Genomic DNA, 24,371 nt, shown 5'->3' with positions numbered 1-24,371 from the left:
AATATTATCCATAAATTACCTCATTGGAGAGAAACGGGCAAACCGCTTCCCTCAGCCATGAGCATTTTTTTTTTTTTTCATGAAATAAGAAATCCTTCCTGTTCTATCTTGTATCTTTAAGAGTATTAGTGTTGTAATTATACTTATTACATGTCATTGTATTTTTATAGTCTTTTCAAATGGCATAGTCATTTAGTTTTACATAAAAATGGTCGCTCTTACCTGAGATAATGGAAGCGAGACGGAATGCATCAGGGTGGCGAACAGGCATCACAGGTTCATAAGGGGATGTTTCATAAAACTCTCGACCTGGGAAAACAGTCAAGTTCAAGTTTAATTTGTCACATGCATAACTACAGTGAACTGCTTAACTTGCAAGCCCTATCCAACAGTGAAGTATTCAATATAAAATATTATAACTAATAAAAATAAGAAATTAAAAAAGGAGAAATAAGAGAGGAAACCAGCCACTGCTCATGACCTGGCTTATACCATCCCTACGGTGAAGCATGGTGGTGGCAGCATCATGCTGTGGGGATGTTTTTCAGCAGCAGGGACTGGGAGACTAGTCAGGATCAGGGAAAGATGAACGGAGTGCATTCAGAAAGTATTGAGACCCCTTCACTTTTCTACATTTTGTTACGTTACAGCCTTATTCTAAAATGTAAGAAAAAAATCCTCAATCTACACACAATACCCCCTAACGATGAAGCAAACAATTATTTTTAGAAATGTTTGCAAATTTATTAAAGATAAAAAACAGATAAACCTAATTTACATAAGTATTCAGACCCTTTGGTATGAGACTCGACATTGAGCTCAGGTGCATCCTATTTCTATTGACCCTCCTTGAGATGTTTCTACAACTTGATTGGAGTCCACCTGTGGTAAATGTAATTGATTGGACATGATTTGGACACCTGTCTATATAAGGTCCCACAGTTGACAGTGCATGTCAGAGCAAAAACCAAGCCATGAGGTTGAAGGAATTGTCCTTAGAGCTCAGAGACAGGTTTTTGTCGAGGCACAGATCTGGGGAAGGATACCAAAATATTTCTGCAGCATTGAAGGTCCCCAAGAATACAGTGGCCTCCATCATTCTTAAATGGAAGAAGTTTGGAATCACTAACACTCTTCCTAAAGCTGGTAGCCCGGCCAAACTTAGTAATCAGGGGAGAAGGACGTTGGTCAGGGAGGTGACCAAGAACCCGATGGTCATTCTGACAGAGCTCTAGAGTTCCTCGACCCTAAGCACACAGCCAAGACAATGCAGGAGTGACTTCAGGACAAGTCTCTGAATGTCCTTGAGTGGCCCAGCCAGAGCCCGGACTTGAACCCAATCGAACATCTCCGGAGAGACCTGAAAATAGCTGTGCAGCGACGTTCCCTATCCAACCTTTCAGAGCTTGAGAGGATCTGCAGAGAAGAATGGGAGAAACTCCCCAAATACAGGTGTGCCAACCTTGTAGCATCATACCCAAGAAGACTTGAGGCTGTAATCGCTGCCAAAGGTGCTTAAACAAAGTACTGAGTAAAGGATCTGAACACTTATATAAATGTGACATACACATTTTTTTGCAAACATTTCTAAAAACCTGTTTTTGCTTTGTCATCATGGGGTATTGTGTGTAGATTGATGAGGTAAAAAAAACAATTGAATCAATTTTAGAATAAGGCTGTAATGTAACAAAATGTGGAAAATGTCAAGGGGTCTGAATACTTTCCGAATTCACTGTAGGGTCAGTGCCAGTACCAAATGTACAATGTGCAGGGACACTGGAGTATTTGAGGTAGATATGTTCATGTAGGCAGGGATTAGGAGAAAGTGACAAGAAGCCGGATATATTTTTAAAATAAAATAATAATATACAGTATGATGAAAAAGTTTTTGATAACACTGAAAATGAAAGTATGCTCACACCCACATAATATAGTGGCACATGAATTACAGGGTATGTGTAGAGGTGCATTAAATAAAGGAATACACACATGCAGACACAGTATGATCTCAAAATATATAAAAAGTTGTTGACCTTCACATGTTTCTAAGGCAAGGAGTCATGGTTTTAGAATCATTGCACAGGATAATACCAGTTTTTTTGTGCTATAGCAATGAGCAATTATCTACTGTATAGTGTACCTAAAATGTTAATAACAGAAACCAGTGAAGGTTGAATTCTACAGATGTTGTCAACTTTGGTTTTTGGCTCTTAATTGGTCTGTCTGACCAATAACACATTTTACACCCTAAAGATTTCAATAGTGTGAACAGTTGGCTAATTTTGTGATATGCAAAGCAGATCGTTCACCACGGTCAGATAATTTCCTTTTGGAAAGAACATTTGGCCATGGTGTTCTGTGGTTTGGGTAAGGCAGCCTCCAACGCTGAACTGCCAGGGCTATGTTTGTAAAAAATGTCAAATTAGCACTCAACTGACTGCACTACTCCCCTGTGACTCTCTCTCAGAAGCCCCTAATCCTGCGTTTAAAATTCACAGCCATTCGGTGTGATTCAGACAAACCCTCCAGTGTGTAATAGCTTTTGCATTTTGATCTTAACAGAAACACAGCAAGGCTGTTGTGGGACAGACAGGGAGCCCACCGCAGCAAATGAGAAAATCCTAAATCTGTGGGGAGATGTGAAGCTCAGTGGATAACCCTCCAATCAATAGATATCACCATTTTGTTTATCACACTGCTCCGTGCTGATGCTACTTCAATGGAAGGTAGTGTGTGCTTCACTTATGTTTGCATGCACTACTGTAAGTTGCTCTGGATAAGAGTGTCTGCGAAATGACTAATGTAAATGTATAATGTGTTGATCATGTTGTACACTACGGTGCATTTTTCATTATCAGGCTGCGGATCAGGCGGAATAAAAAACAAAGCCTTGAAAATTTCACTGAAATGTTTTATTTTACCTTTATTTTGGCAAGTCAGTTAAGAACAAATTCTTATTTTTAATGACGGCCTAGGAACAGTGGGATAACTGCCTGTTCAGGGGCAGAACGACAGATTTGTACCTTGTCAGCTCAGGGGTTTGAATTTGCAACCTTCCGGTTACTAGTCAAACACGAAGCTACCCTGCCACCCCAATTAATAACACAGTCTTATGTGGGTTCACAGTACGTTTGTTGAAAGCAAAACCGAGGCATTGTATTACGATACGTTATCTTAGTATCCTAAAGAACAAAGGGAGAAACTACAGTAAAACAGCTATGGAAATACACCACTTTATAGAAGTCAAACTAAAGATGGTTTACAATAATGCCAAATGTCTAAAAGACAGGGGTGGAAGTCACGCAACGCCATCTCCTCCCAAGGAGCCATCGTTAGTAGACACGAGGAGTTGCTTCGCGGTCTGATAGAAGGGTTCCAGGATGTGGCCAAACGTCACGACGTAGCATTGGACGCATTGTGGGAGAAATTCTGTGTGTTTCCTACAAGGCAGCCTACCACGACTGAAACCTCCCAGCCCCTCAGTAACCCAACTGGGAGCAGCGCCATCACCCCGGTTTTCCGGGAACTCTGCTTACCTCCCTCGGAGCGCTTACAATGGTGATTCCATAACCTGCCTGGCCTTTCTCTCCTAGTGCTCCCTCGTTTTCGAGCTGCATCCTTCTTCATTCCCCTCGGACTGCTCGAAGATAGCGTACATTATCACGCTGATGTCTGGGAGGACACTCACCTGGGCCATGGCGGTGTGGGAGCAGCAATCTGCCATCTGCCTCAGTTTGGAGATATTCGTGGCGGAGGTGAGAAGTTTGAAGCTCCGGTGTCCGGGAGAGAGGCTGCCTGGAAGATACTCCAGCTTTGGCAGGACTCCCTCAGTGTGGCAGACTATGTGGTGGAGTTCCGCACGCTAGCAGAGGATGGTGCTTGGAACCCGGAAGCGCTGTTCAACGCGTTCCTGCATGGATTATCGGAGGAGGTAAAGGATGAGCTGGCAGCCCGAGAACTTCCGACTGATCTCGACTCACTCATCACTTTAACCATCCGGATCGATGGTTGGCTATGGGAACGTAGGAGGGAGAAGAGGTCCGATTGTGGTCCCAATCGCTCACTCAAGGATCCCACCTTGCATCTGAAATAAGGAAGTCCATGGCGTCTACGTCCCCGAGAGGATCCGAGCTTACCCAAGTCCCTCCAAGAGCCTCCGGAGACTGCCGTTTCAGCTCTTCCTAAGCCGATGCAGCTCAGCAGGGCTAGGCTGTCTCCAGCCAAACGGGTACGCAGACTTGAGACCCAGAGTTGTCTATACTGCAGTACTGCCAGTCACTATGTGTCTGCCTGTCCCTTCAACAGACCTGGCTCATTCGTTGGAGTGAGTACTCTGGTGGGCATCACAGATCATTTCTCATCTCCCCTTGCTCACCCCCCTCTCCATGCCATACTGCCGTGGGGCGATCAGTCCAAGTCTCTCCAGGTACTCATCGACTTGGGGCCGAAGTGAGTCTCATGGACCTTACCCTGGCATCAGAACTGGGCATCCCCACTCAACCCCTCTCCATTCCCATGACTGAATGCCCCTTGTCTTCGGTTTCCAGGCCCACTCCTCTCCCCCATCTCATTGACGGACGACCGGAGCACATGGTGAGATGTCTCCTGAGGGTTCGACCTTGGGGCAGGGGATTCCAGTACCTGGTTGACTGGGAGGGTTATGGCCCAGAGAGAGGAGAGGTGCTGAGTCTCTGTTAGGTACATCCTGGACCCAGGCCTCATCTCTGAGTTCCAGCGCCGGCACCCTGCTCAACCAGGTATGCGCCCAAGTAGGATGCCAGGTGACGTCCCTAGAGGGGTGGTACCGTCACGCCCTGATCTGTTTCACCTGTCCTTGTGCTTCTCTCCACCCCCCTCCAGGTGTCGCCCATCTTCCCCACTTATCCCCTGGGTATTTATACCTGTTTTCTGTCTGTGCCGGTTTGCCTTGTTTGTTCAAGCCTACCAGCGTTTTGTGTCTCAGCTCCTGCTTTTTCCAGTCTCTTTTCTCGCCCTCTTGGTTTTGAGCTCTGCCTGTCCTGACTCTGAGCCCGCCTGCCTGACCATCCTGCCTGACCCCGAGCCTGGATTACCGACCCATGTCTGCCTTGACCTATCGTTTGCCTGCCCCTGTTACAATAAACATTGTTACTTCTACAGCGTCTGCACTTGGGTCTTACCTGAAACACCTGCTCTTTCCATGACATGGACTGACCAGGTGAATCTTTGTGAATGCAGTGAGCACTTATTGATGTCACTTGTTAAATCCATTTCAATCAGTGTAGATGAAGGGGAGAAGATTTAAGCCTTGAGACATGGATTGTGTATGTATGCCATTCAGAGGTTGAATTGGCAAGACAAAAGCTTTAAGTGCCTTTAAACGGGGTATGGTAGTAGTTGTCAGGTACACCAATTTCAGTGTGTCAAGAACTGCAATGCTGCTGGGTTTCTCACACTCAACAGGGGTTTGGACCTGACCATGGAACCTGACCAGGACATCAGACAAAAGTATGTGGATAGACATTCAAATGACTGGATTTGGCTATTTTAGCCACACCCGTTGCTGATAGGTGTATAAAAATCGAGCACTCCGCCATGCAATCTCCAAAAATAAACATTGTCAGCAGAATGGCCTCACTTCCGGCGCCGACAGAGATGGCTGCCTCGCTTCGCGTTCCTAGGAAACTATGCAGTATTTAGTTTTTATATTGGTACCACAGGTAATCTTAGGTTTCATTACATACAGTCGGGAGGAACTATTGGATATAAGAGCAACGTCAACTCACCATCATTACGACCAGGAATACAATTTACCTGAAGCTGATCCTCTGTTTTGCCAATCCACAATGGATCGGATCCCAGCCGGCGAACCAAAACTACGTAAAAGGGGCAGACGAAGTGGTCTTCTGGTCAGGCTCCGTAGACGGGCACATCGCGCACTGCTCCCGAGCATACTACTCGCCAATGTCCAGTCTCTTGACAACAAGGTAGATGAAATCCGAGCAAGGGTTGCATTCCAGAGAGACATAAGAGACTAACGTTCTTTGCTTCACGGAAACATGGCTCACTCGAGACATGCTATCTTCACGCATTGCGCCGCATTGCGCCGACAGAAACAAGCATCTTTCCGGTAAGAAGAAGGGCGATTATAATCTCAGCTGCATATATTCCCCCCCACGCAGACACATCGATGGCCCTGAACAAACTTAATTTGACTCTATGTAAACTGTAAACCACATATCCTGAGGCTGCATTCATTGTAGCTGGGGATTTTAACAATACTAATCTGAAAACAAGACTCCCTAAATTCTATCAGCATATCGATTGTGCAACCAGGGCTGGTAAAATCCTGGATCATTGTTATTCTAACTTCCGCGACACATATAAGGCCCTCCCCCGCCTTCCTTTCGGAAAAGCTGACCACGACTCCATTTTGTTGCTCCCAGCCTATAGACAGAAACTAAAAAAGGAAGGTCACGCGCTCAGGTCTGTTCAAACCTGGTCCGACCAATCTGATTCCACTCTTCAAGATTGCTTCGATCACGTGGACTGGGATATGTTCCGCATTGCGTCAAACAACATAGATGAATACGCTGATTCGGTGAGCGAGTTTATTAGCAAGAGCATTGGCGATGTCGTACACACAGCAACTGTTAAAACATTCCCAAACCAAAAACTGCGGATTGATGGCAGCATCCGGTTAAAAATGAAAGCGCGAACCACTGCTTTTATATATAATAATATAATAATATTAGCCTTTTAATCAGGGCAGGGTGACCGGAAACATGACAGAATACAAACAGTGTAGCTATTCCCTCCGCAATGCAATCAAACAAGCTAGCGTCAGTATTGAGACAAAGTAGAGTCTCAATTCAACGATGACTCAGACACGAGGTACGTGGCAGATCTACAGTCAATCACGGATTACAAAAAGAAAATCAGCCCCGTCGCGGACCAGGATGTCTTGCTCCCAGACAGACTAAACAACTTCGTTGCTCGCTTTGAGGACAATACAGTGCCACTGACACGGCCCGCTACCAAAACCGGCGGACTCTCCTTCACTGCAGCCGATGTGAGTAAAACATTTAAACGTGTTAACCCTCGCAAGGCTGCAGGCCCAGACGGCATCCCCAGCCGCGTCCTCAGCGCATGCGCAGACCAGCTGGCTGGTGTGTTTATTGACATATTCAATCAATTCTTATCCCAGTCTGCTGTTCCCACATGCTTCAAGAAGGCCACCATTGTTCCTGTTCCCAAGAAAGCTAAAGTAACTGAGCTAAACGACTACCGCCCCGTAGCACTCACTTCCGTCATCATGAAGTGCTTTGAGAGGCTAATCAAGGACCATATTACCTCCACCCTACCTGACACCCTAGACCCACTCCAAGTTGCTTATCGCCCCAATAGGTCCCCGCTACTCCCTTATCCACATTGACGGGACAGTAGTGGAGAGCGTAGTAAGTTAAGTTCCTTGGCGTACACATCACGGACCAACTGAAATGGTCCACCCACACATACAGCATGGTGAAGAAGGCGCAGCAGCACCTCTTCAACCTCAGGAGGCTGAAGAAATTTGGCTTGTCACCAAAATCACACAAACTTTTACAGATGCACAATCGAGAGCATCCTGGACACATACACACGATGTCACAGGAAGGCCATAAAGATCATCAAGGACAACAACCACCCGAGCCACTGCCTGTTCACCCCGCTATCATCCAGAAGGCGAGGTCAGTACAGGTGCATCAAAGCAGGGACCGAGAGACTGAAAAACAGCTTCTATCTCAAGGCCATCAGACTGTTAAACAGCCACCACTAACATTGAGTGGCTGCTGCCAACATACTGACTCAACTCCAGCCACTTCAATAGTGTAAAAATGGATGAAAAATGTATCACTAGCCACTTTTAACAATGCCACTTCATATAATGTTTACATACCCTACATTTGTAACGGTTGTCGTCGGGAGAAGGAGAATAGGACCAAAGAGCAGCGTGGTACGTATTCATAATGATATTTTAATAAAGATGAATATTGGAACAAAAACAACAAACAAACAGTTCTGCAAGGTGCAACAAAAACACTAAACAGAAAATAACTACCCACCCCCATAGTGGAAAAACAGGCTGCCTAAGTATGGTTCTCAATCAGAGACAACATTTGCCAGCTGCCTCTGATTGGGAACCATACCAGGCCAAACACATAGAAATAGAAAACATAGAACACAAAACATAGAATGCCCACCCCAACTCACGCCCTGACCAAACTAAAATAGAGACAATAAAAAGTAACTAAGGTCAGGACGTGACAACATTACTCATCTCATATGTATATACTGTACTCGATACCATCTACTGCATCTTGCCTATGCCGTTCTGTACCATCACTCATTCATATATTTTTATGTACATATTCTTCATCCCTTTACACTTGTGTGTATAAGGTAGTTGTTGTGAAATTGTTAGGTTAGATTACTCGTTGGTTATTACTGCATTGTTGGAACTTGAAGCACAAGCATTTCGCTACACTCGCATTAACATCTGCTAACCATGTGTATGTGACAAATCAAATTTGATTTGAAGAGCTCAGTGACTTTCAACGTGGCACAGTCATACTATAGGATGCCACCTTTCCAACAAATCAGTTGGTCAAATTTCTGCCCTTCTAGAGCTACCCCGGTAAACTGTAAGTGCTGTAATTGTGAAGTGGAAACGTCTAGGAGCAGCAACGGCTCAGCCGCAAAGTGGTAGGCCAGACAATCTCACAGAATGGGACTGCCGAGTGCTGAAGCGTGTAGCATGTAAAAAATGTTGTCCTTGGTTGCAACACTCACTACCGAGGTCCAAACTACCTCTGGAAGCAAAGTAAGCACAATAACTGTTCATCAGGAGCTTCATGAAATGGATTTCCATGGCCGAGCAGCCGCACACAATCCTAAAATCACCATGGTGTAAAGCTCGCCGCCGTTGAACTCTGGAGCAGTGGAAACGCGTTCTCTGGAGGCATTAATCATGCTTCACCATCTGGCAGTCCGACAGACAAATTTGGGTTTGGCGGATGCCAGGAGAACGCTATCTGCCCCAATGCATAGTGGCAACTGTAAAGTTTGGTGGATGAGGAATAATGGTCTGGGGCTGTTTTTCATGGTTCAGACTAGGCCCCTTAGTTCCAGTGAAGGGAAATCTTAACGCGACAGCATACAATGACGTTCTAGAAAATTCTGTGCTTCCAACTTTGTAGCAATAGTTTGGGAAGGCCCTTTCCTGTTTCAGCATGACAATGCCCATGTGCACAAAGCGAGGTCCATACAGAAATGTTCTGTTGAGATCGGTGAACTTGACTGACTTGCACAGAGCCCTGACCTCAACCCCATCGAACACATTTTGGATGAATAGGATAGCCAACTGCGAGCCAGACCTAATCGCCCAACATCAGTGCCCGACCTCACTAATGCTCTTGTGGGTGAATCGAAGCAAGTCCCTACAGCAATGTTCCAACATCTAATGGGTAGCCTTCCCAGAATATTTGAGGCTGTTATAGCAGCAAAGGGGGGACCAACTCCATATGAATACCCATGATTTTGGAATGAGATGTTCGATGAGAAGGTGTCCACATACCTTTGGTCATGTAGTGTACATTGCTTTGGGAAAGTAGTCAACCTGTTGTAAGGTGTTGCAGAGGGGTGCCAGCAGTCATACCACCCTACATCCCATTGCTTGCTTCTCCCTGAAACTAAGCCTGGTCAATACTTGGATGGGAGACTAGAATATGCTGGATGAGACGGAGACCCAGTGTGCGCGTCTCAATCTCTTCCAGTATTGCCAGTTGTGATACTGGCGTACCTGGAACAACACTATTTGGTATAAACGGCGTTAAAGAGCGCAGACAGACAGACTTTCTTTCAGACTTTCATGCTTTCTAAGAATAGAATATGCTAAATGTGATGTTGGAGGGCCATAATACGGTACTTGTCCCTTTGGGAAAGGGAGTTCTTGATGAAACTACACAGCATAAGCTGCCCTGCTTCAGATGAGACATTAAATGGGATGCCCTGAATCTCTGTGATCATTAAAATAGCCATGGCATTTGTCACAAAAGTAGGAGGTTAACCCCAGTGTCTGAGCTATTGGGAGGTTAACCCTAGTGTCTGGGCTAGTAAAAGATTAACCCCAGTGTCTGGGCAGGTAGAAAGTTAACCCCAGTGTCTTGGCTAGAAAAAGGTTAACCCCAGGGTCTGGGCCAGTAGAATGTTAACCCCAGTGTCTGGGCTAGTAGAAGGTTAACCCCAGTCTCTGGGCTAGTAGAAGGTTAACCCCCGTGTCTGGGCTCGTAGAATATTAACTCCAGTGTCTGGGCTAGTAGAATATTAACCCCAGTGTCTGGGCTAGTCGAATATTAACCCCAGTGTCTGGGCTAGTAGAATATTAACCCCAGTGGCTGGGCTAGTAGAATATTAACCCCAGTGTCTGGGCTAGTCGAATATTAACCCCAGTGTCTGGGCTAGTAGAATATTAACAGTGGCTGGGCTAGTAGAATATTAACCGAAGTGTCTGGGCTCGTAGAATATTAACCCCAGTGGCTGGGCTAGTAGAATATTAACCCCAGTGTCTGGGCTAGTAGAATATTAACTCCAGTGTCTGGGCTAGTAGAATATTAACCCCAGTGTCTGGGCTAGTAGAATATTAACAGTGGCTGGGCTAGTAGAATATTAACCCCAGTGTCTGGGCTCGTAGAATATTAACCCCAGTGGCTGGGCTAGTAGAATATTAACTCCAGTGTCTGGGCTAGTAGAATATTAACCCCAGTGTCTGGGCTAGTAGAATATTAACTCCAGTTTCTGGGCTAGTAGAATATTAACCCCAGTGTCTGGGCTAGTAGAATATTAACTCCAGTGTCTGGGCTAGTAGAATATTAACCCCAGTGTCTGGGCTAGTAGGAGGTTAACCGAAGTGTCTGGGCTAGCGGAAGGTTAACCCCAGTGGCTGGGCTAGTAGAAGGTTAACCCCAGTGTCTGGGGTAGGAGAAGGTTAACCCCAGTGGCTGGGCTAGGAGAAGGTTAACCCCAGTGGCTGGGCTAGTAAAAGGTTAACCCCAGTGTTTGGGCTAGTAGAAGGTTAACCCCAGTCTCTGGGCTAGTAGAAGGTTAACCCCAGTGTTTGGGCTAGTAGAATATTAACCCCAGTGTCTGGGCTAGTAGAATATTAACCCCAGTGTCTGGGCTAGTAGAATATTAACCCCAGTGTCTGGGCTAGTAGAATATTAACCCCTGTGTCTGGGCTAGTAGAATATTAACTCCAGTGTCTGGGCTAGTAGGAGGTTAACCGAAGTGTCTGGGCTAGCGGAAGGTTAACCCCAGTGGCTGGGCTAGTAGAAGGTTAACCCCAGTGTCTGGGCTAGGAGAAGGTTAACCCCAGTGGCTGGGCTAGGAGAAGGTTAACCCCAGTGTCTGGGCAAGTAGAATGTTAACCCCAGTGTTTGGGCTAGTAGAAGGTTAACCCCAGTCTCTGGGCTAGTAGAAGGTTAACCCCAGTGTCTGGGCTAGTAGAATATTAACCCCAGTGTCTGGGCTAGTAGAATATTAACCCCAGTGTCTGGGCTAGTAGAATATTAACCCCAGTGTCTGGGCTAGTAGAATATTATCTCCAGTGTCTGGGCTCATAGAATATTAACTCCAGTGTCTGGGCTAGTAGAATATTAAACCCAGTGTCTGGGCTAGTAGAATATTAACTCCAGTGTCTGGGCTAGTAGAATATTAAACCCAGTGTCTGGGCTCATAGAATATTAACTCCAGTGTCTGGGCTAGTAGAATATTAAACCCAGTGTCTGGGCTAGTAGAATATTAACCCCAGTGTCTGGGCTAGTAGAATATTAACAGTGGCTGGGCTAGTAGAATATTAACCGAAGTGTCTGGGCTCGTAGAATATTAACCCCAGTGGCTAGGCTAGTATAATATTAACCCCAGTGGCTGGGCTAGTAGAATATTAACTCCAGTGTCTGGGCTAGTAGAATATTAACCCCAGTGTCTGGGCTAGTAGAATATTAACTCCAGTTTCTGGGCTAGTAGAATATTAACCCCAGTGTCTGGGCTAGTAGAATATTAACTCCAGTGTCTGGGCTAGTAGAATATTAACCCCAGTGTCTGGGCTAGTAGGAGGTTAACCGAAGTGTCTGGGCTAGCGGAAGGTTAACCCCAGTGGCTGGGCTAGTAGAAGGTTAACCCCAGTGTCTGGGGTAGGAGAAGGTTAACCCCAGTGGCTGGGCTAGGAGAAGGTTAACCCCAGTGGCTGGGCTAGTAAAAGGTTAACCCCAGTGTTTGGGCTAGTAGAAGGTTAACCCCAGTCTCTGGGCTAGTAGAAGGTTAACCCCAGTGTTTGGGCTAGTAGAATATTAACCCCAGTGTCTGGGCTAGTAGAATATTAACCCCAGTGTCTGGGCTAGTAGAATATTAACCCCAGTGTCTGGGCTAGTAGAATATTAACCCCTGTGTCTGGGCTAGTAGAATATTAACTCCAGTGTCTGGGCTAGTAGGAGGTTAACCGAAGTGTCTGGGCTAGCGGAAGGTTAACCCCAGTGGCTGGGCTAGTAGAAGGTTAACCCCAGTGTCTGGGCTAGGAGAAGGTTAACCCCAGTGGCTGGGCTAGGAGAAGGTTAACCCCAGTGTCTGGGCAAGTAGAATGTTAACCCCAGTGTTTGGGCTAGTAGAAGGTTAACCCCAGTCTCTGGGCTAGTAGAAGGTTAACCCCAGTGTCTGGGCTAGTAGAATATTAACCCCAGTGTCTGGGCTAGTAGAATATTAACCCCAGTGTCTGGGCTAGTAGAATATTAACCCCAGTGTCTGGGCTAGTAGAATATTATCTCCAGTGTCTGGGCTCATAGAATATTAACTCCAGTGTCTGGGCTAGTAGAATATTAAACCCAGTGTCTGGGCTAGTAGAATATTAACTCCAGTGTCTGGGCTAGTAGAATATTAAACCCAGTGTCTGGGCTCATAGAATATTAACTCCAGTGTCTGGGCTAGTAGAATATTAAACCCAGTGTCTGGGCTAGTAGAATATTAACCCCAGTGTCTGGGCTAGTAGAATATTAACAGTGGCTGGGCTAGTAGAATATTAACCGAAGTGTCTGGGCTCGTAGAATATTAACCCCAGTGGCTAGGCTAGTATAATATTAACCCCAGTGTCTGGGCTAGTAGAATATTAACTCCAGTGTCTGGGCTAGTAGAATATTAACCCCAGTGTCTGGGCTAGTAGAATATTAACAGTGGCTGGGCTAGTAGAATATTAACCCCAGTGTCTGGGCTCGTAGAATATTAACCCCAGTGGCTGGGCTAGTAGAATATTAACTCCAGTGTCTGGGCTAGTAGAATATTAACCCCAGTGTCTGGGCTAGTAGAATATTAACTCCAGTTTCTGGGCTAGTAGAATATTAACCCCAGTGTCTGGGCTAGTAGAATATTAACTCCAGTGTCTGGGCTAGTAGAATATTAACCCCAGTGTCTGGGCTAGTAGGAGGTTAACCGAAGTGTCTGGGCTAGCGGAAGGTTAACCCCAGTGGCTGGGCTAGTAGAAGGTTAACCCCAGTGTCTGGGGTAGGAGAAGGTTAACCCCAGTGGCTGGGCTAGGAGAAGGTTAACCCCAGTGGCTGGGCTAGTAAAAGGTTAACCCCAGTGTTTGGGCTAGTAGAAGGTTAACCCCAGTCTCTGGGCTAGTAGAAGGTTAACCCCAGTGTTTGGGCTAGTAGAATATTAACCCCAGTGTCTGGGCTAGTAGAATATTAACCCCAGTGTCTGGGCTAGTAGAATATTAACCCCAGTGTCTGGGCTAGTAGAATATTAACCCCTGTGTCTGGGCTAGTAGAATATTAACTCCAGTGTCTGGGCTAGTAGGAGGTTAACCGAAGTGTCTGGGCTAGCGGAAGGTTAACCCCAGTGGCTGGGCTAGTAGAAGGTTAACCCCAGTGTCTGGGCTAGGAGAAGGTTAACCCCAGTGGCTGGGCTAGGAGAAGGTTAACCCCAGTGTCTGGGCAAGTAGAATGTTAACCCCAGTGTTTGGGCTAGTAGAAGGTTAACCCCAGTCTCTGGGCTAGTAGAAGGTTAACCCCAGTGTCTGGGCTAGTAGAATATTAACCCCAGTGTCTGGGCTAGTAGAATATTAACCCCAGTGTCTGGGCTAGTAGAATATTAACCCCAGTGTCTGGGCTAGTAGAATATTATCTCCAGTGTCTGGGCTCATAGAATATTAACTTCAGTGTCTGGGCTAGTAGAATATTAAACCCAGTGTCTGGGCTAGTAGAATATTAACCCCAGTGGCTGGGCTAGTAGAATATTAACCCCAGTGTCTGGGCTAGTAGAATATTAACTCCAGTGTCTGGGCTAGTAGAATATTAACCCCAGTGTCTGGGCTAGTAGAATATTAACTCCAGTGTCTGGGCTAGTAGAATATTAACTCCAGTGTTTGTGCTAGTAGAATATTAACTCCAGTGTCTGGCCTAGTAGAATATTAACCCCAGTGTCTGGGCTAGTAGAATATTAACAGTGGCTGGGCCAGTAGAATATTAACCCCAGTGTCTGGGCTCGTAGAATATTAACCCCAGTGTCTGGGCTAGTAGAATATTAACCCCAGTGTCTGGGCTAGTAGAATATTAACTCCAGTGTTTGGGCTAGTAGAATATTAACTCCAGTGTCTGGGCTAGTAGAATATTAACTCTAGTGTCTGGGCTAGTAGAATATTAACTCCAGTGTCTGGGCTAGTAGAATATTAACCCCAGTGTCTGGGCTAGTAGAATATTATCTCCAGTGTCTGGGCCAGTAGGAGGCTAACCCCAGTGTCTGGGCCAGAAGGAAGACAACCCCAGTTTCTGGGCTAGTAGGAGGTTAACCCCAGTGTCTGGGCCAGTAGGAGGCTATCCCCAGTGTCTTGGCTAGTAGGGGGTTAACCCCAGTGTCTGGGCTAGTAAAAGGTTAACCCCAGTGGCTGGGCTAGGAGAAGGTTAACCCCAGTGGCTGGGCTAGGAGAAGGTTAACCCTAGTGTCTGGGCTAGTAGAATATTAACCCCAGTGTCTGGGCTAGTAGAATATTAACAGTGGCTGGGCTAGTAGAATATTAACCGAAATGTCTGGGCTCGTAGAATATTAACCCCAGTGGCTGGGCTAGTAGAATATTAACCCCAGTGTCTGGGCTAGTATAATATTAACTCCAGTGTTTGTGCTAGTAGAATATTAACTCCAGTGTCTGGCCTAGTAGAATATTAACCCCAGTGTCTGGGCTAGTAGAATATTAACAGTGGCTGGGCCAGTAGAATATTAACCCCAGTGTCTGGGCTCGTAGAATATTAACCCCAGTGTCTGGGCTAGTAGAATATTAACCCCAGTGTCTGGGCTAGTAGAATATTAACCCCAGTGTCTGGGCTAGTAGAATATTAACTCCAGTGTCTGGGCTAGTAGAATATTAACTCTAGTGTCTGGGCTAGTAGAATATTAACTCCAGTGTCTGGGTAGAATATTAACTAGTAGAATATTAACCCCAGTGTCTGGGCTAGTAGAATATTATCTCCAGTGTCTGGGCCAGTAGGAGGCTAACCCCAGTGTCTGGGCCAGAACGAAGACAACCCCAGTTTCTGGGCTAGTAGGAGGTTAACCCCAGTGTCTGGGCCAGTAGGAGGCTATCCCCAGTGTCTTGGCTAGTAGGGGTTAACCCCAGTGTCTGGGCTAGTAAAGGTTAACCCCAGTGGCTGGGCTAGGAGAAGGTTAACCCCAGTGGCTGGGCTAGGAGAAGGTTAACCCTAGTGTCTGGGCTAGTAGAATATTAACCCCAGTGTCTGGGCTAGTAGAATATTAACCCCAGTGTCTGGGCTAGTAGAATATTAACTCCAGTGTCTGGGCTAGTAGAATATTAACCCCAGTGGCTGGGCTAGTAGAATATTAACAGTATCTGGGCTAGTAGAATATTAACTCCAGTGTCTGGGCTAGTAGAATATTAACAGTAGCTGGGCTAGTAGAATATTAACCCCAGTGTCTGGGCTCGTAGAATATTAACTCCAGTGTCTGGGCTAGTAGAATATTAACCCCAGTGTCTGGGCTAGTAGGAGGTTAACCGAAGTGTCTGGGCTAGCGGAAGGTTAACCCCAGTGGCTGGGCTAGTAGAAGGTTAACCCCAGTGTCTGGGGTAGGAGAAGGTTAACCCCAGTGGCTGGGCTAGGAGAAGGTTAACCCCAGTGGCTGGGCTAGTAAAAGGTTAACCCCAGTGTTTGGGCTAGTAGAAGGTTAACCCCAGTCTCTGGGCTAGTAGAAGGTTAACCCCAGTGTCTGGGCTAGTAGAATATTAACCCCAGTGTCTGGGCTAGTAGAATATTAACCCCAGTGTCTGGGCTAGTAGAATATTAACCCCAGTGTCTGGGCTAGTAGAATATTAACCCCTGTGTCTGGGCTAGTAGAATATTAACTCCAGTGTCTGGGCTAGTAGGAGGTTAACCGAAGTGTCTGGGCTAGGAGAAGGTTAACCCCAGTGGCTGGGCTAGGTGAAGGTTAACCCCAGTGTCTGGGCAAGTAGAATGTTAACCCCAGTGTTTGGGCTAGTAGAAGGTTAACCCCAGTCTCTGGGCTAGTAGAAGGTTAACCCCAGTGTCTGGGCTAGTAGAATATTAACCCCAGTGTCTGGGCTAGTAGAATATTAACCCCAGTGTATGGGCTAGTAGAATATTAACCCCAGTGTCTGGGCTAGTAGAATATTAACCCCAGTGTCTGGGCAAGTAGAATATTATTTCCAGTGTCGGGCTAGTAGAATATTAACCCCAGTGTCTGGGCTAGTAGAATATTATCTCCAGGGTCTGGGCTCATAGAATATTAACTCCAGTGTCTGGGCTAGTAGAATATTAAACCCAGTGTCTGGGCTAGTAGAATATTAACCCCAGTGGCTGGGCTAGTAGAATATTAACCCCAGTGTCTGGGCTAGTAGAATATTAACTCCAGTGTCTGGGCTAGTAGAATATTAACCCCAGTGTCTGGGCTAGTAGAATATTAACTCCAGTGTCTGGGCTAGTAGAATATTAACTCCAGTGTTTGTGCTAGTAGAATATTAACTCCAGTGTCTGGCCTAGTAGAATATTAACCCCAGTGTCTGGGCTAGTCGAATATTAACCCCAGTGTCTGGGCTAGTAGAATATTAACAGTGGCTGGGCTAGTAGAATATTAACCCCAGTGTCTGGGCTCGTAGAATATTAACCCCAGTGTCTGGGCTAGTAGAATATTAACCCCAGTGTCTGGGCTAGTAGAATATTAACTCCAGTGTCTGGGCTAGTAGAATATTAACTCCAGTGTCTGGGCTAGTAGAATATTAACTCTAGTGTCTGGGCTAGTAGAATATTAACTCCAGTGTCTGGGCTAGTAGAATATTAACCCCAGTGTCTGGGCTAGTAGAATATTATCTCCAGTGTCTGGGCCAGTAGGAGGCTAACCCCAGTGTCTGGGCCAGAAGGAAGACAACCCCAGTTTCTGGGCTAGTAGGAGGTTAACCCCAGTGTCTGGGCCAGTAGGAGGCTATCCCCAGTGTCTTGGCTAGTAGGGGGTTAACCCCAGTGTCTGGGCTAGTAAAAGGTTAACCCCAGTGGCTGGGCTAGGAGAAGGTTAACCCCAGTGGCTGGGCTAGGAGAAGGTTAACCCTAGTGTCTGGGCTAGTAGAATATTAACCCCAGTGTCTGGGCTAGTAGAATATTAACAGTGGCTGGGCTAGTAGAATATTAACCGAAGTGTCTGGGCTAGTAGAATATTAACCCCAGTGGCTGGGCTAGTAGAATATTAACCCCAGTGTCTGGGCTAGTAGAATATTAACTCCAGTGTCTGGGCTAGTAGAATATTAACCCCAGTGTCTGGGCTAGTAGAATATTAACAGTGGCTGGGCTAGTAGAATATTAACCCCAGTGTCTGGGCTTGTAGAATATTAACCCCAGTGGCTGGGCTAGTAGAATATTAACTCCAGTGTCTGGGCTAGTAGAATATTAACCCCAGTGTCTGGGCTAGTAGAATATTAACTCCAGTGTCTGGGCTAGTAGAATATTAACTCTAGTGTCTGGGCTAGTAGAATATTAACTCCAGTGTCTGGGCTAGTAGAATACTAACCCCAGTGTCTGGGCTAGTAGAATATTATCTCCAGTGTCTGGGCCAGTAGGAGGCTAACCCCAGTGTCTGGGCCAGAAGGAAGACAACCTCAGTTTCTGGGCTAGTAGGAGGTTAACCCCAGTGTCTGGGCCAGTAGGAGGCTATCCCCAGTGTCTTGGCTAGTAGGGGGTTAACCCCAGTGTCTGGGCTAGTAAAAGGTTAACCCCAGTGGCTGGGCTAGTAGAATATTAACCCCAGTGTCTGGGCTAGTAGAATATTAACTCCAGTGTCTGGGCTAGTAGAATATTAACCCCAGTGTCTGGGCTAGTAGAATATTAACTCCAGTGTCTGGGCTAGTAGAATATTAACCAAAGTGTCTGGGCTCGTAGAATATTAACCCCAGTGGCTGGGCTAGTAGAATGTTAACCCCAGTGTTTGGGCTAGTAGAAGGTTAACCCCAGTCTCTGGGCTAGTAGAAGGTTAACCCCAGTGTCTGGGCTAGTAGAATATTAACCCCAGTGTCTGGGCTAGTAGAATATTAACCCCAGTGTCTGGGCTAGTAGAATATTAACCCCAGTGTCTGGGCTAGTAGAATATTAACCCCAGTGTCTGGGCTAGTAGAATATTAACTCCAGTGTCTGGGCTAGTAGAATATTAACCCCAGTGTCTGGGCTAGTAGAATATTAACTCCAGTGTCTGGGCTAGTAGAATATTAACCCCAGTGTCTGGGCTAGTAGAATATTAACCCCAGTGTCTGGGCTAGTAGGAGGTTAACCGAAGTGTATGGGCTAGCGGAAGGTTAACCCCAGTGGCTGGGCTAGTAGAAGGTTAACCCCAGTGTCTGGGGTAGGAGAAGGTTAACCCCAGTGGCTGGGCTAGGAGAAGGTTAACCCCAGTGGCTGGGCTAGTAAAAGGTTAACCCCAGTGTTTGGGCTAGTAGAAGGTTAACCCCAGTCTCTGGGCTAGTAGAAGGTTAACCCCAGTGTCTGGGCTAGTAGAATATTAACCCCAGTGTCTGGGCTAGTAGAATATTAACCCCAGTGTCTGGGCTAGTAGAATATTAACCCCAGTGTCTGGGCTAGTAGAATATTAACCCCAGTGTCTGGGCTAGTAGAATATTAACCCCAGTGTCTGGGCTAGTAGAATATTAACCCCAGTGTCTGGGCTAGTAGAATATTAACCCCAGTGTCTGGGCTAGTAGAATATTAACCCCAGTGTCTGGGCTAGTAGAATATTAACTCCAGTGTCTGGGCTAGTAGGAGGTTAACCGAAGTGTCTGGGCTAGCGGAAGGTTAACCCCAGTGGCTGGGCTAGTAGAAGGTTAACCCCAGTGTCTGGGCTAGGAGAAGGTTAACCCCAGTGGCTGGGCTAGGAGAAGGTTAACCCCAGTGTCTGGGCTAGTAGAATATTAACCCCAGTGTCTGGGCTAGTATAATATTAACCCCAGTGTCTGGGCTAGTAGAATATTAACCCCAGTGTCTGGGCAAGTAGAATATTATTTCCAGTGTCGGGCTAGTAGAATATTAACCCCAGTGTCTGGGCTAGTAGAATATTATCTCCAGTGTCTGGGCTAGTAGAATATTAACCCCAGTGTCTGGGCTTGTCGAATATTAACCCCAGTGTCTGGGCTAGTGGAATATTAACAGTGGCTGGGCTAGTAGAATATTAACCCCAGTGTCTGGGCTCGTAGAATATTAACCCCAGTGTCTGGGCTAGTAGAATATTAACCCCAGTGTCTGGGCTAGTAGAATATTAACTCCAGTGTCTGGGCTAGTAGAATATTAACTCCAGTGTCTGGGGTAGTAGAATATTAACTCTAGTGTCTGGGCTAGTAGAATATTAACTCCAGTGTCTGGGCTAGTAGAATATTAACCCCAGTGTCTGGGCTAGTAGAATAGTATCTCCAGTGTCTGGGCCAGTAGGAGGCTAACCCCAGTGTCTGGGCCAGAAGGAGGATAACCCCAGTTTCTGGGCTAGTAGGAGGTTAACCCCAGTGTCTGGGCCAGTAGGAGGCTATCCCCAGTGTCTTGGCTAGTAGGGGGTTAACCCCAGTGTCTGGGCTAGTAAAAGGTTAACCCCAGTGGCTGGGCTAGGAGAATGTTAACCCCAGTGGCTGGGCTAGGAGAAGGTTAACCCCAGTGTCTGGGCTAGTAGAATATTAACCCCAGTGTCTGGGCTAGTAGAATATTAACCTCAGTGTCTGGGCTAGTAGAATATTAACCCCAGTGTCTGGGCTAGTAGAATATTAACCCCAGTGTCTGGGCTAGTAGAATATTAACCCCAGTGGCTGGGCTAGTAGAATATTAACCCCAGTGGCTGGGCTAGTAGAATATTAACCCCAGTGGCTGGGCTAGTAGAATATTAACTCCAGTGTCTGGGCTAGTAGAATATTAACCCCAGTGTCTGGGCTAGTAGAATATTAACTCCAGTGTCTGGGCTAGTAGAATATTAACTCCAGTGTCTGGGCTAGTAGATTATTAACTCTAGTCTCTGGGCTAGTAGAACATTAACTCCAGTGTCTGGGCTAGTAGAATATTAACCCCAGTGTCTGGGCTAGTAGAATATTATCTCCAGTGTCTGGGCCAGTAGGAGGCTAACCCTAGTGTCTGGGCCAGAAGGAGGCTAACCCCAGTGTCTTGGCTAGTCGGGGTTAACCCCAGTGTCTGGGCTAGTAAAGGTTAACCCCAGTGGCTGTACTTGGAGAAGGTTAACCCTAGTGGCTGGGCTAGGAGAAGTGTTAACCCCAGTGTCTGGGCTAGTAGAATATTAACAGTGGCTGGGCTAGTAGAATATTAACCCCAGTGTCGGGGCTAGTAGAATATTAACTCCAGTGTCTGGACTAGTAGAATATTAACCACAGTGTCTGGGCTAGTAGAATATTAACTCCAGTGTCTGGGCTAGTAGAATATTAACTCCAGTGTCTGGGCTAGTAGATTATTAACTCTAGTCTCTGGGCTAGTAGAACATTAACTCCAGTGTCTGGGCTAGTAGAATATTAACCCCAGTGTCTGGGCTAGTAGAATATTATCTCCAGTGTCTGGGCCAGTAGGAGGCTAACCCTAGTGTCTGGGCCAGAAGGAGGCTAACCCCAGTGTCTTGGCTAGTCGGGGGTTAACCCCAGTGTCTGGGCTAGTAAAAGGTTAACCCCAGTGGCTGTACTTGGAGAAGGTTAACCCTAGTGGCTGGGCTAGGAGAAGGTTAACCCCAGTGTCTGGGCTAGTAGAATATTAACAGTGGCTGGGCTAGTAGAATATTAACCCCAGTGTCGGGGCTAGTAGAATATTAACTCCAGTGTCTGGACTAGTAGAATATTAACCACAGTGTCTGGGCTAGTAGAATATTAACTCCAGTGTCTGGGCTAGTAGAATATTAACTCCAGTGTCTGGGCTAGTAGAATATTAACCCCAGTGTCTGGGCCAGAAGGAGGCTAACCCCAGTTTCTGGGCTAGTAGGAGGTTAACCCCAGTGTCTGGGCCAGTAGGAGGCTATCCCCAGTGTCTTGGCTAGTAGGGGCTAACCCCAGTGTCTGGGCTAGTAGGAGGTTAACCGAAGTGTCTGGGCAAGCTGAAGGTTAACCCCAGTGGCTGGGCGAGTAGAAGGTTAACCCCAGTGTCTGGGCTAGGAGAAGGTTAACCCCAGTGGCTGGGCTAGGAGAAGGTTAACCCCAGTGGCTGGGCTAGTAAAAGGTTAACCCCAGTGGCTGGGCTAGGAGAAGGTTAACCCCAGTGTCTGGGCTAGTAAAAGGTTAACCCCAGTGGCTGGGCTAGGAGAAGGTTAACCCCAGTGTCTGGGCTAGTAGAAGGTTAACCCCAGTAGCTGGGCTAGTAGAATATTAACCTCAGTGTCTGGGCTAGTAGAATATTATCTCCAGTGTCTGGGCTCGTAGAATATTAACTCCAGTGTCTGGGCTAGTAGAATATTAACTCCAGTGTCAGGGCTAGTATAATATTAACTCAGTGTCTGGGCTAGTAGTATATTAACTCCAGTGTCTGGGCTAGTAGAATATTAACCCCAGTGGCTGGGCTAGGATAATATTAACCCCAGTGGCTGGGCTAGTAGAAGGTTAACCCCAGTGTCTGGGTTAGTAGAATATTAACCCCAGTAGCTGGGCTAGTAGAATATTAACCCCAGTGTCTGGGCTAGTAGAATATTATCTCCAGTGTCTGGGCTCGTAGAATCTTAACTCCAGTGTCTGGGCTAGTAGAATATTAACTCCAGTGTCTGGGCTAGTAGAATATTAACCCCAGTGTCTGGGCTAGTAGAATATTAACAGTGGCTGGGCTAGTAGAATATTAACTCCAGTGTCTGGGCTAGTAGAATATTAACTCCAGTGTCTGGGCTAGTAGAATATTAACCCCAGTGTCTGGGCTAGTAGAATATTATCTCCAGTGTCTGGGCCAGTAGGAGGTTAACCGAAGTGTCTGGGCAAGCTGAAGGTTAACCCCAGTGGCTGGGCGAGTAGAAGGTTAACCCCAGTGGCTGGGCTAGGAGAAGGTTAACCCCAGTGGCTGGGCTAGTAAAAGGTTAACCCCAGTGGCTGGGCTAGGAGAAGGTTAACCCCAGTGTCTGGGCTAGTAAAAGGTTAACCCCTGTGGCTGTGCTAGGAGAAGGTTAACCCCAGTGTCTGGGCTAGTAGAAGGTTAACCCCAGTAGCTGGGCTAGTAGAATATTAACCCCAGTGTCTGGGCTAGTAGAATATTATCTCCAGTGTCTGGGCTCGTAGAATATTAACTCCAGTGTCTGGGCTAGTAGAATATTAACTCCAGTGTCAGGGCTAGTATAATATTAACCCCAGTGTCTGGGCTAGTAGTATATTAACTCCAGTGTCTGGGCTAGTAGAATATTAACCCCAGTGGCTGGGCTAGGATAATATTAACCCCAGTGTCTGGGCTAGTAGAAGGTTAACCCCAGTGTCTGGGTTAGTAGAATATTAACCCCAGTAGCTGGGCTAGTAGAATATTAACCCCAGTGTCTCGGCTAGTAGAATATTATCTCCAGTGTCTGGGCTCGTAGAATCTTAATTCCAGTGTCTGGGCTAGTAGAATATTAACTCCAGTGTCTGGGCTAGTAGAATATTAACCCCAGTGTCTGGGCTAGTAGAATATTAACCCCAGTGTCTGGGCTAGTAGAATATTAACCCCAGTGTCTGGGCTAGTAGAATATTAGCCCCAGTGTCTGGGCTAGTAGAATATTAACAGTGGCTGGGCTAGTAGAATATTAACGCCAGTGTCTGGGCTAGTAGAATATTATCTCCAGTGTCTGGGCCAGTAGGAGGCTAACCCTAGTGTCTGGGCCAGAAGGAGGCTAACCCCAGTTTCTGGGCTAGTAGGAGGTTAACCCCAGTGTCTGGGCCAGTAGGAGGCTATCTCCAGTGTCTTGGCTAGTCGGGGTTAACCCCAGTGTCTGGGCTAGTAGGAGGCTAACCCCAGTGTCTGGGCTAGTAGGAGGCTAACCGCAGTGGCTGGGCTAGTAAAAGTTTAACCCCAGTGGCTGGACTTGGAGAAGGTTAACCCCAGTGGCTGGGCTAGGAGAAGGTTAACCCCAGTGTTTGAACTAGTAGAATATTAACAGTGGCTGGGCTAGTAGAATATTAACCCCAGTGTCTGGGCTAGTAGAATATTAACCCCAGTGTCTGGGCTAGTAGAATATTAACTCCAGTGTCTGGGCTAGTAGAATATTAACCCCAGTGTCTGGGCTAGTAGAATATTAACTCCAGTGTCTGGACTAGTAAATATTAACCACAGTGTCTGGGCTAGTAGAATATTAACTCCAGTGTCTGGGCTAGTAGAATATTAACTCCAGTGTCTGGGCTAGTAGAATATTAACCCCAGTGTCTGGGCTAGTAGAATATTACCCCAGTGTCTGGGCTAGTAGAATATTAACCCCAGTGTCTGGGCTAGTAGAATATTAACCCCAGTGTCTGGGCTAGTAGAATATTAACCCCAGTGTCTGGGCTAGTAGAATATTACCCCAGTGTCTGGGCTAGTAGAATATTAACCCCAGTATCTGGTCTAGTAGAATATTAACCCCAGTGTCTGGGCTAGTAGAATATTAACCCCAGTGTCTGGGCTAGTAGAATATTAACTCCAGTGTCTGGGCTAGTAGAATATTAATCCCAGTGTCTGGGCTAGTAGAATATTAACCCCAGTGTCTGGGCTAGTAGAATATTAACTCCAGTGTCTGGGCTAGTAGAATATTAACTCCAGTGTCTGGGTTAGTAGAATATGCACTCCAGTGTCTGGGACAGTAGGAGGCTAACCCCAGTGTCTTGGCTAGTTGGAGGTTAACCCCAGTGTCTGGGC

At 46.5% G+C, this 24,371-nt stretch overlaps 1 protein-coding gene across 1 annotated transcript in view; it reads right to left on the bottom strand.

Annotated features, from left to right (window-relative positions):
• The window catches only part of LOC118394041 (GDNF family receptor alpha-2-like), an 88,141-nt gene that overhangs the window by 42,710 nt on the left and 21,060 nt on the right, over positions 1–24,371 (bottom strand). Inside the window, exon 3 of the mRNA XM_052461314.1 lies at positions 223–309. Coding sequence (XP_052317274.1) covers positions 223–309 — 87 coding nt within the window. The remainder of the gene's footprint in view (positions 1–222; positions 310–24,371) is intronic.

The sequence above is a fragment of the Oncorhynchus keta genome, chromosome 14 (genome assembly GCF_023373465.1).
Source record: "Oncorhynchus keta strain PuntledgeMale-10-30-2019 chromosome 14, Oket_V2, whole genome shotgun sequence".
NCBI classification, from domain to species: Eukaryota; Metazoa; Chordata; class Actinopteri; order Salmoniformes; family Salmonidae; genus Oncorhynchus; species Oncorhynchus keta.
Note: the sequence above shows the minus strand (reverse complement) of the source record. Positions and strands in the feature narration are given on the sequence as shown.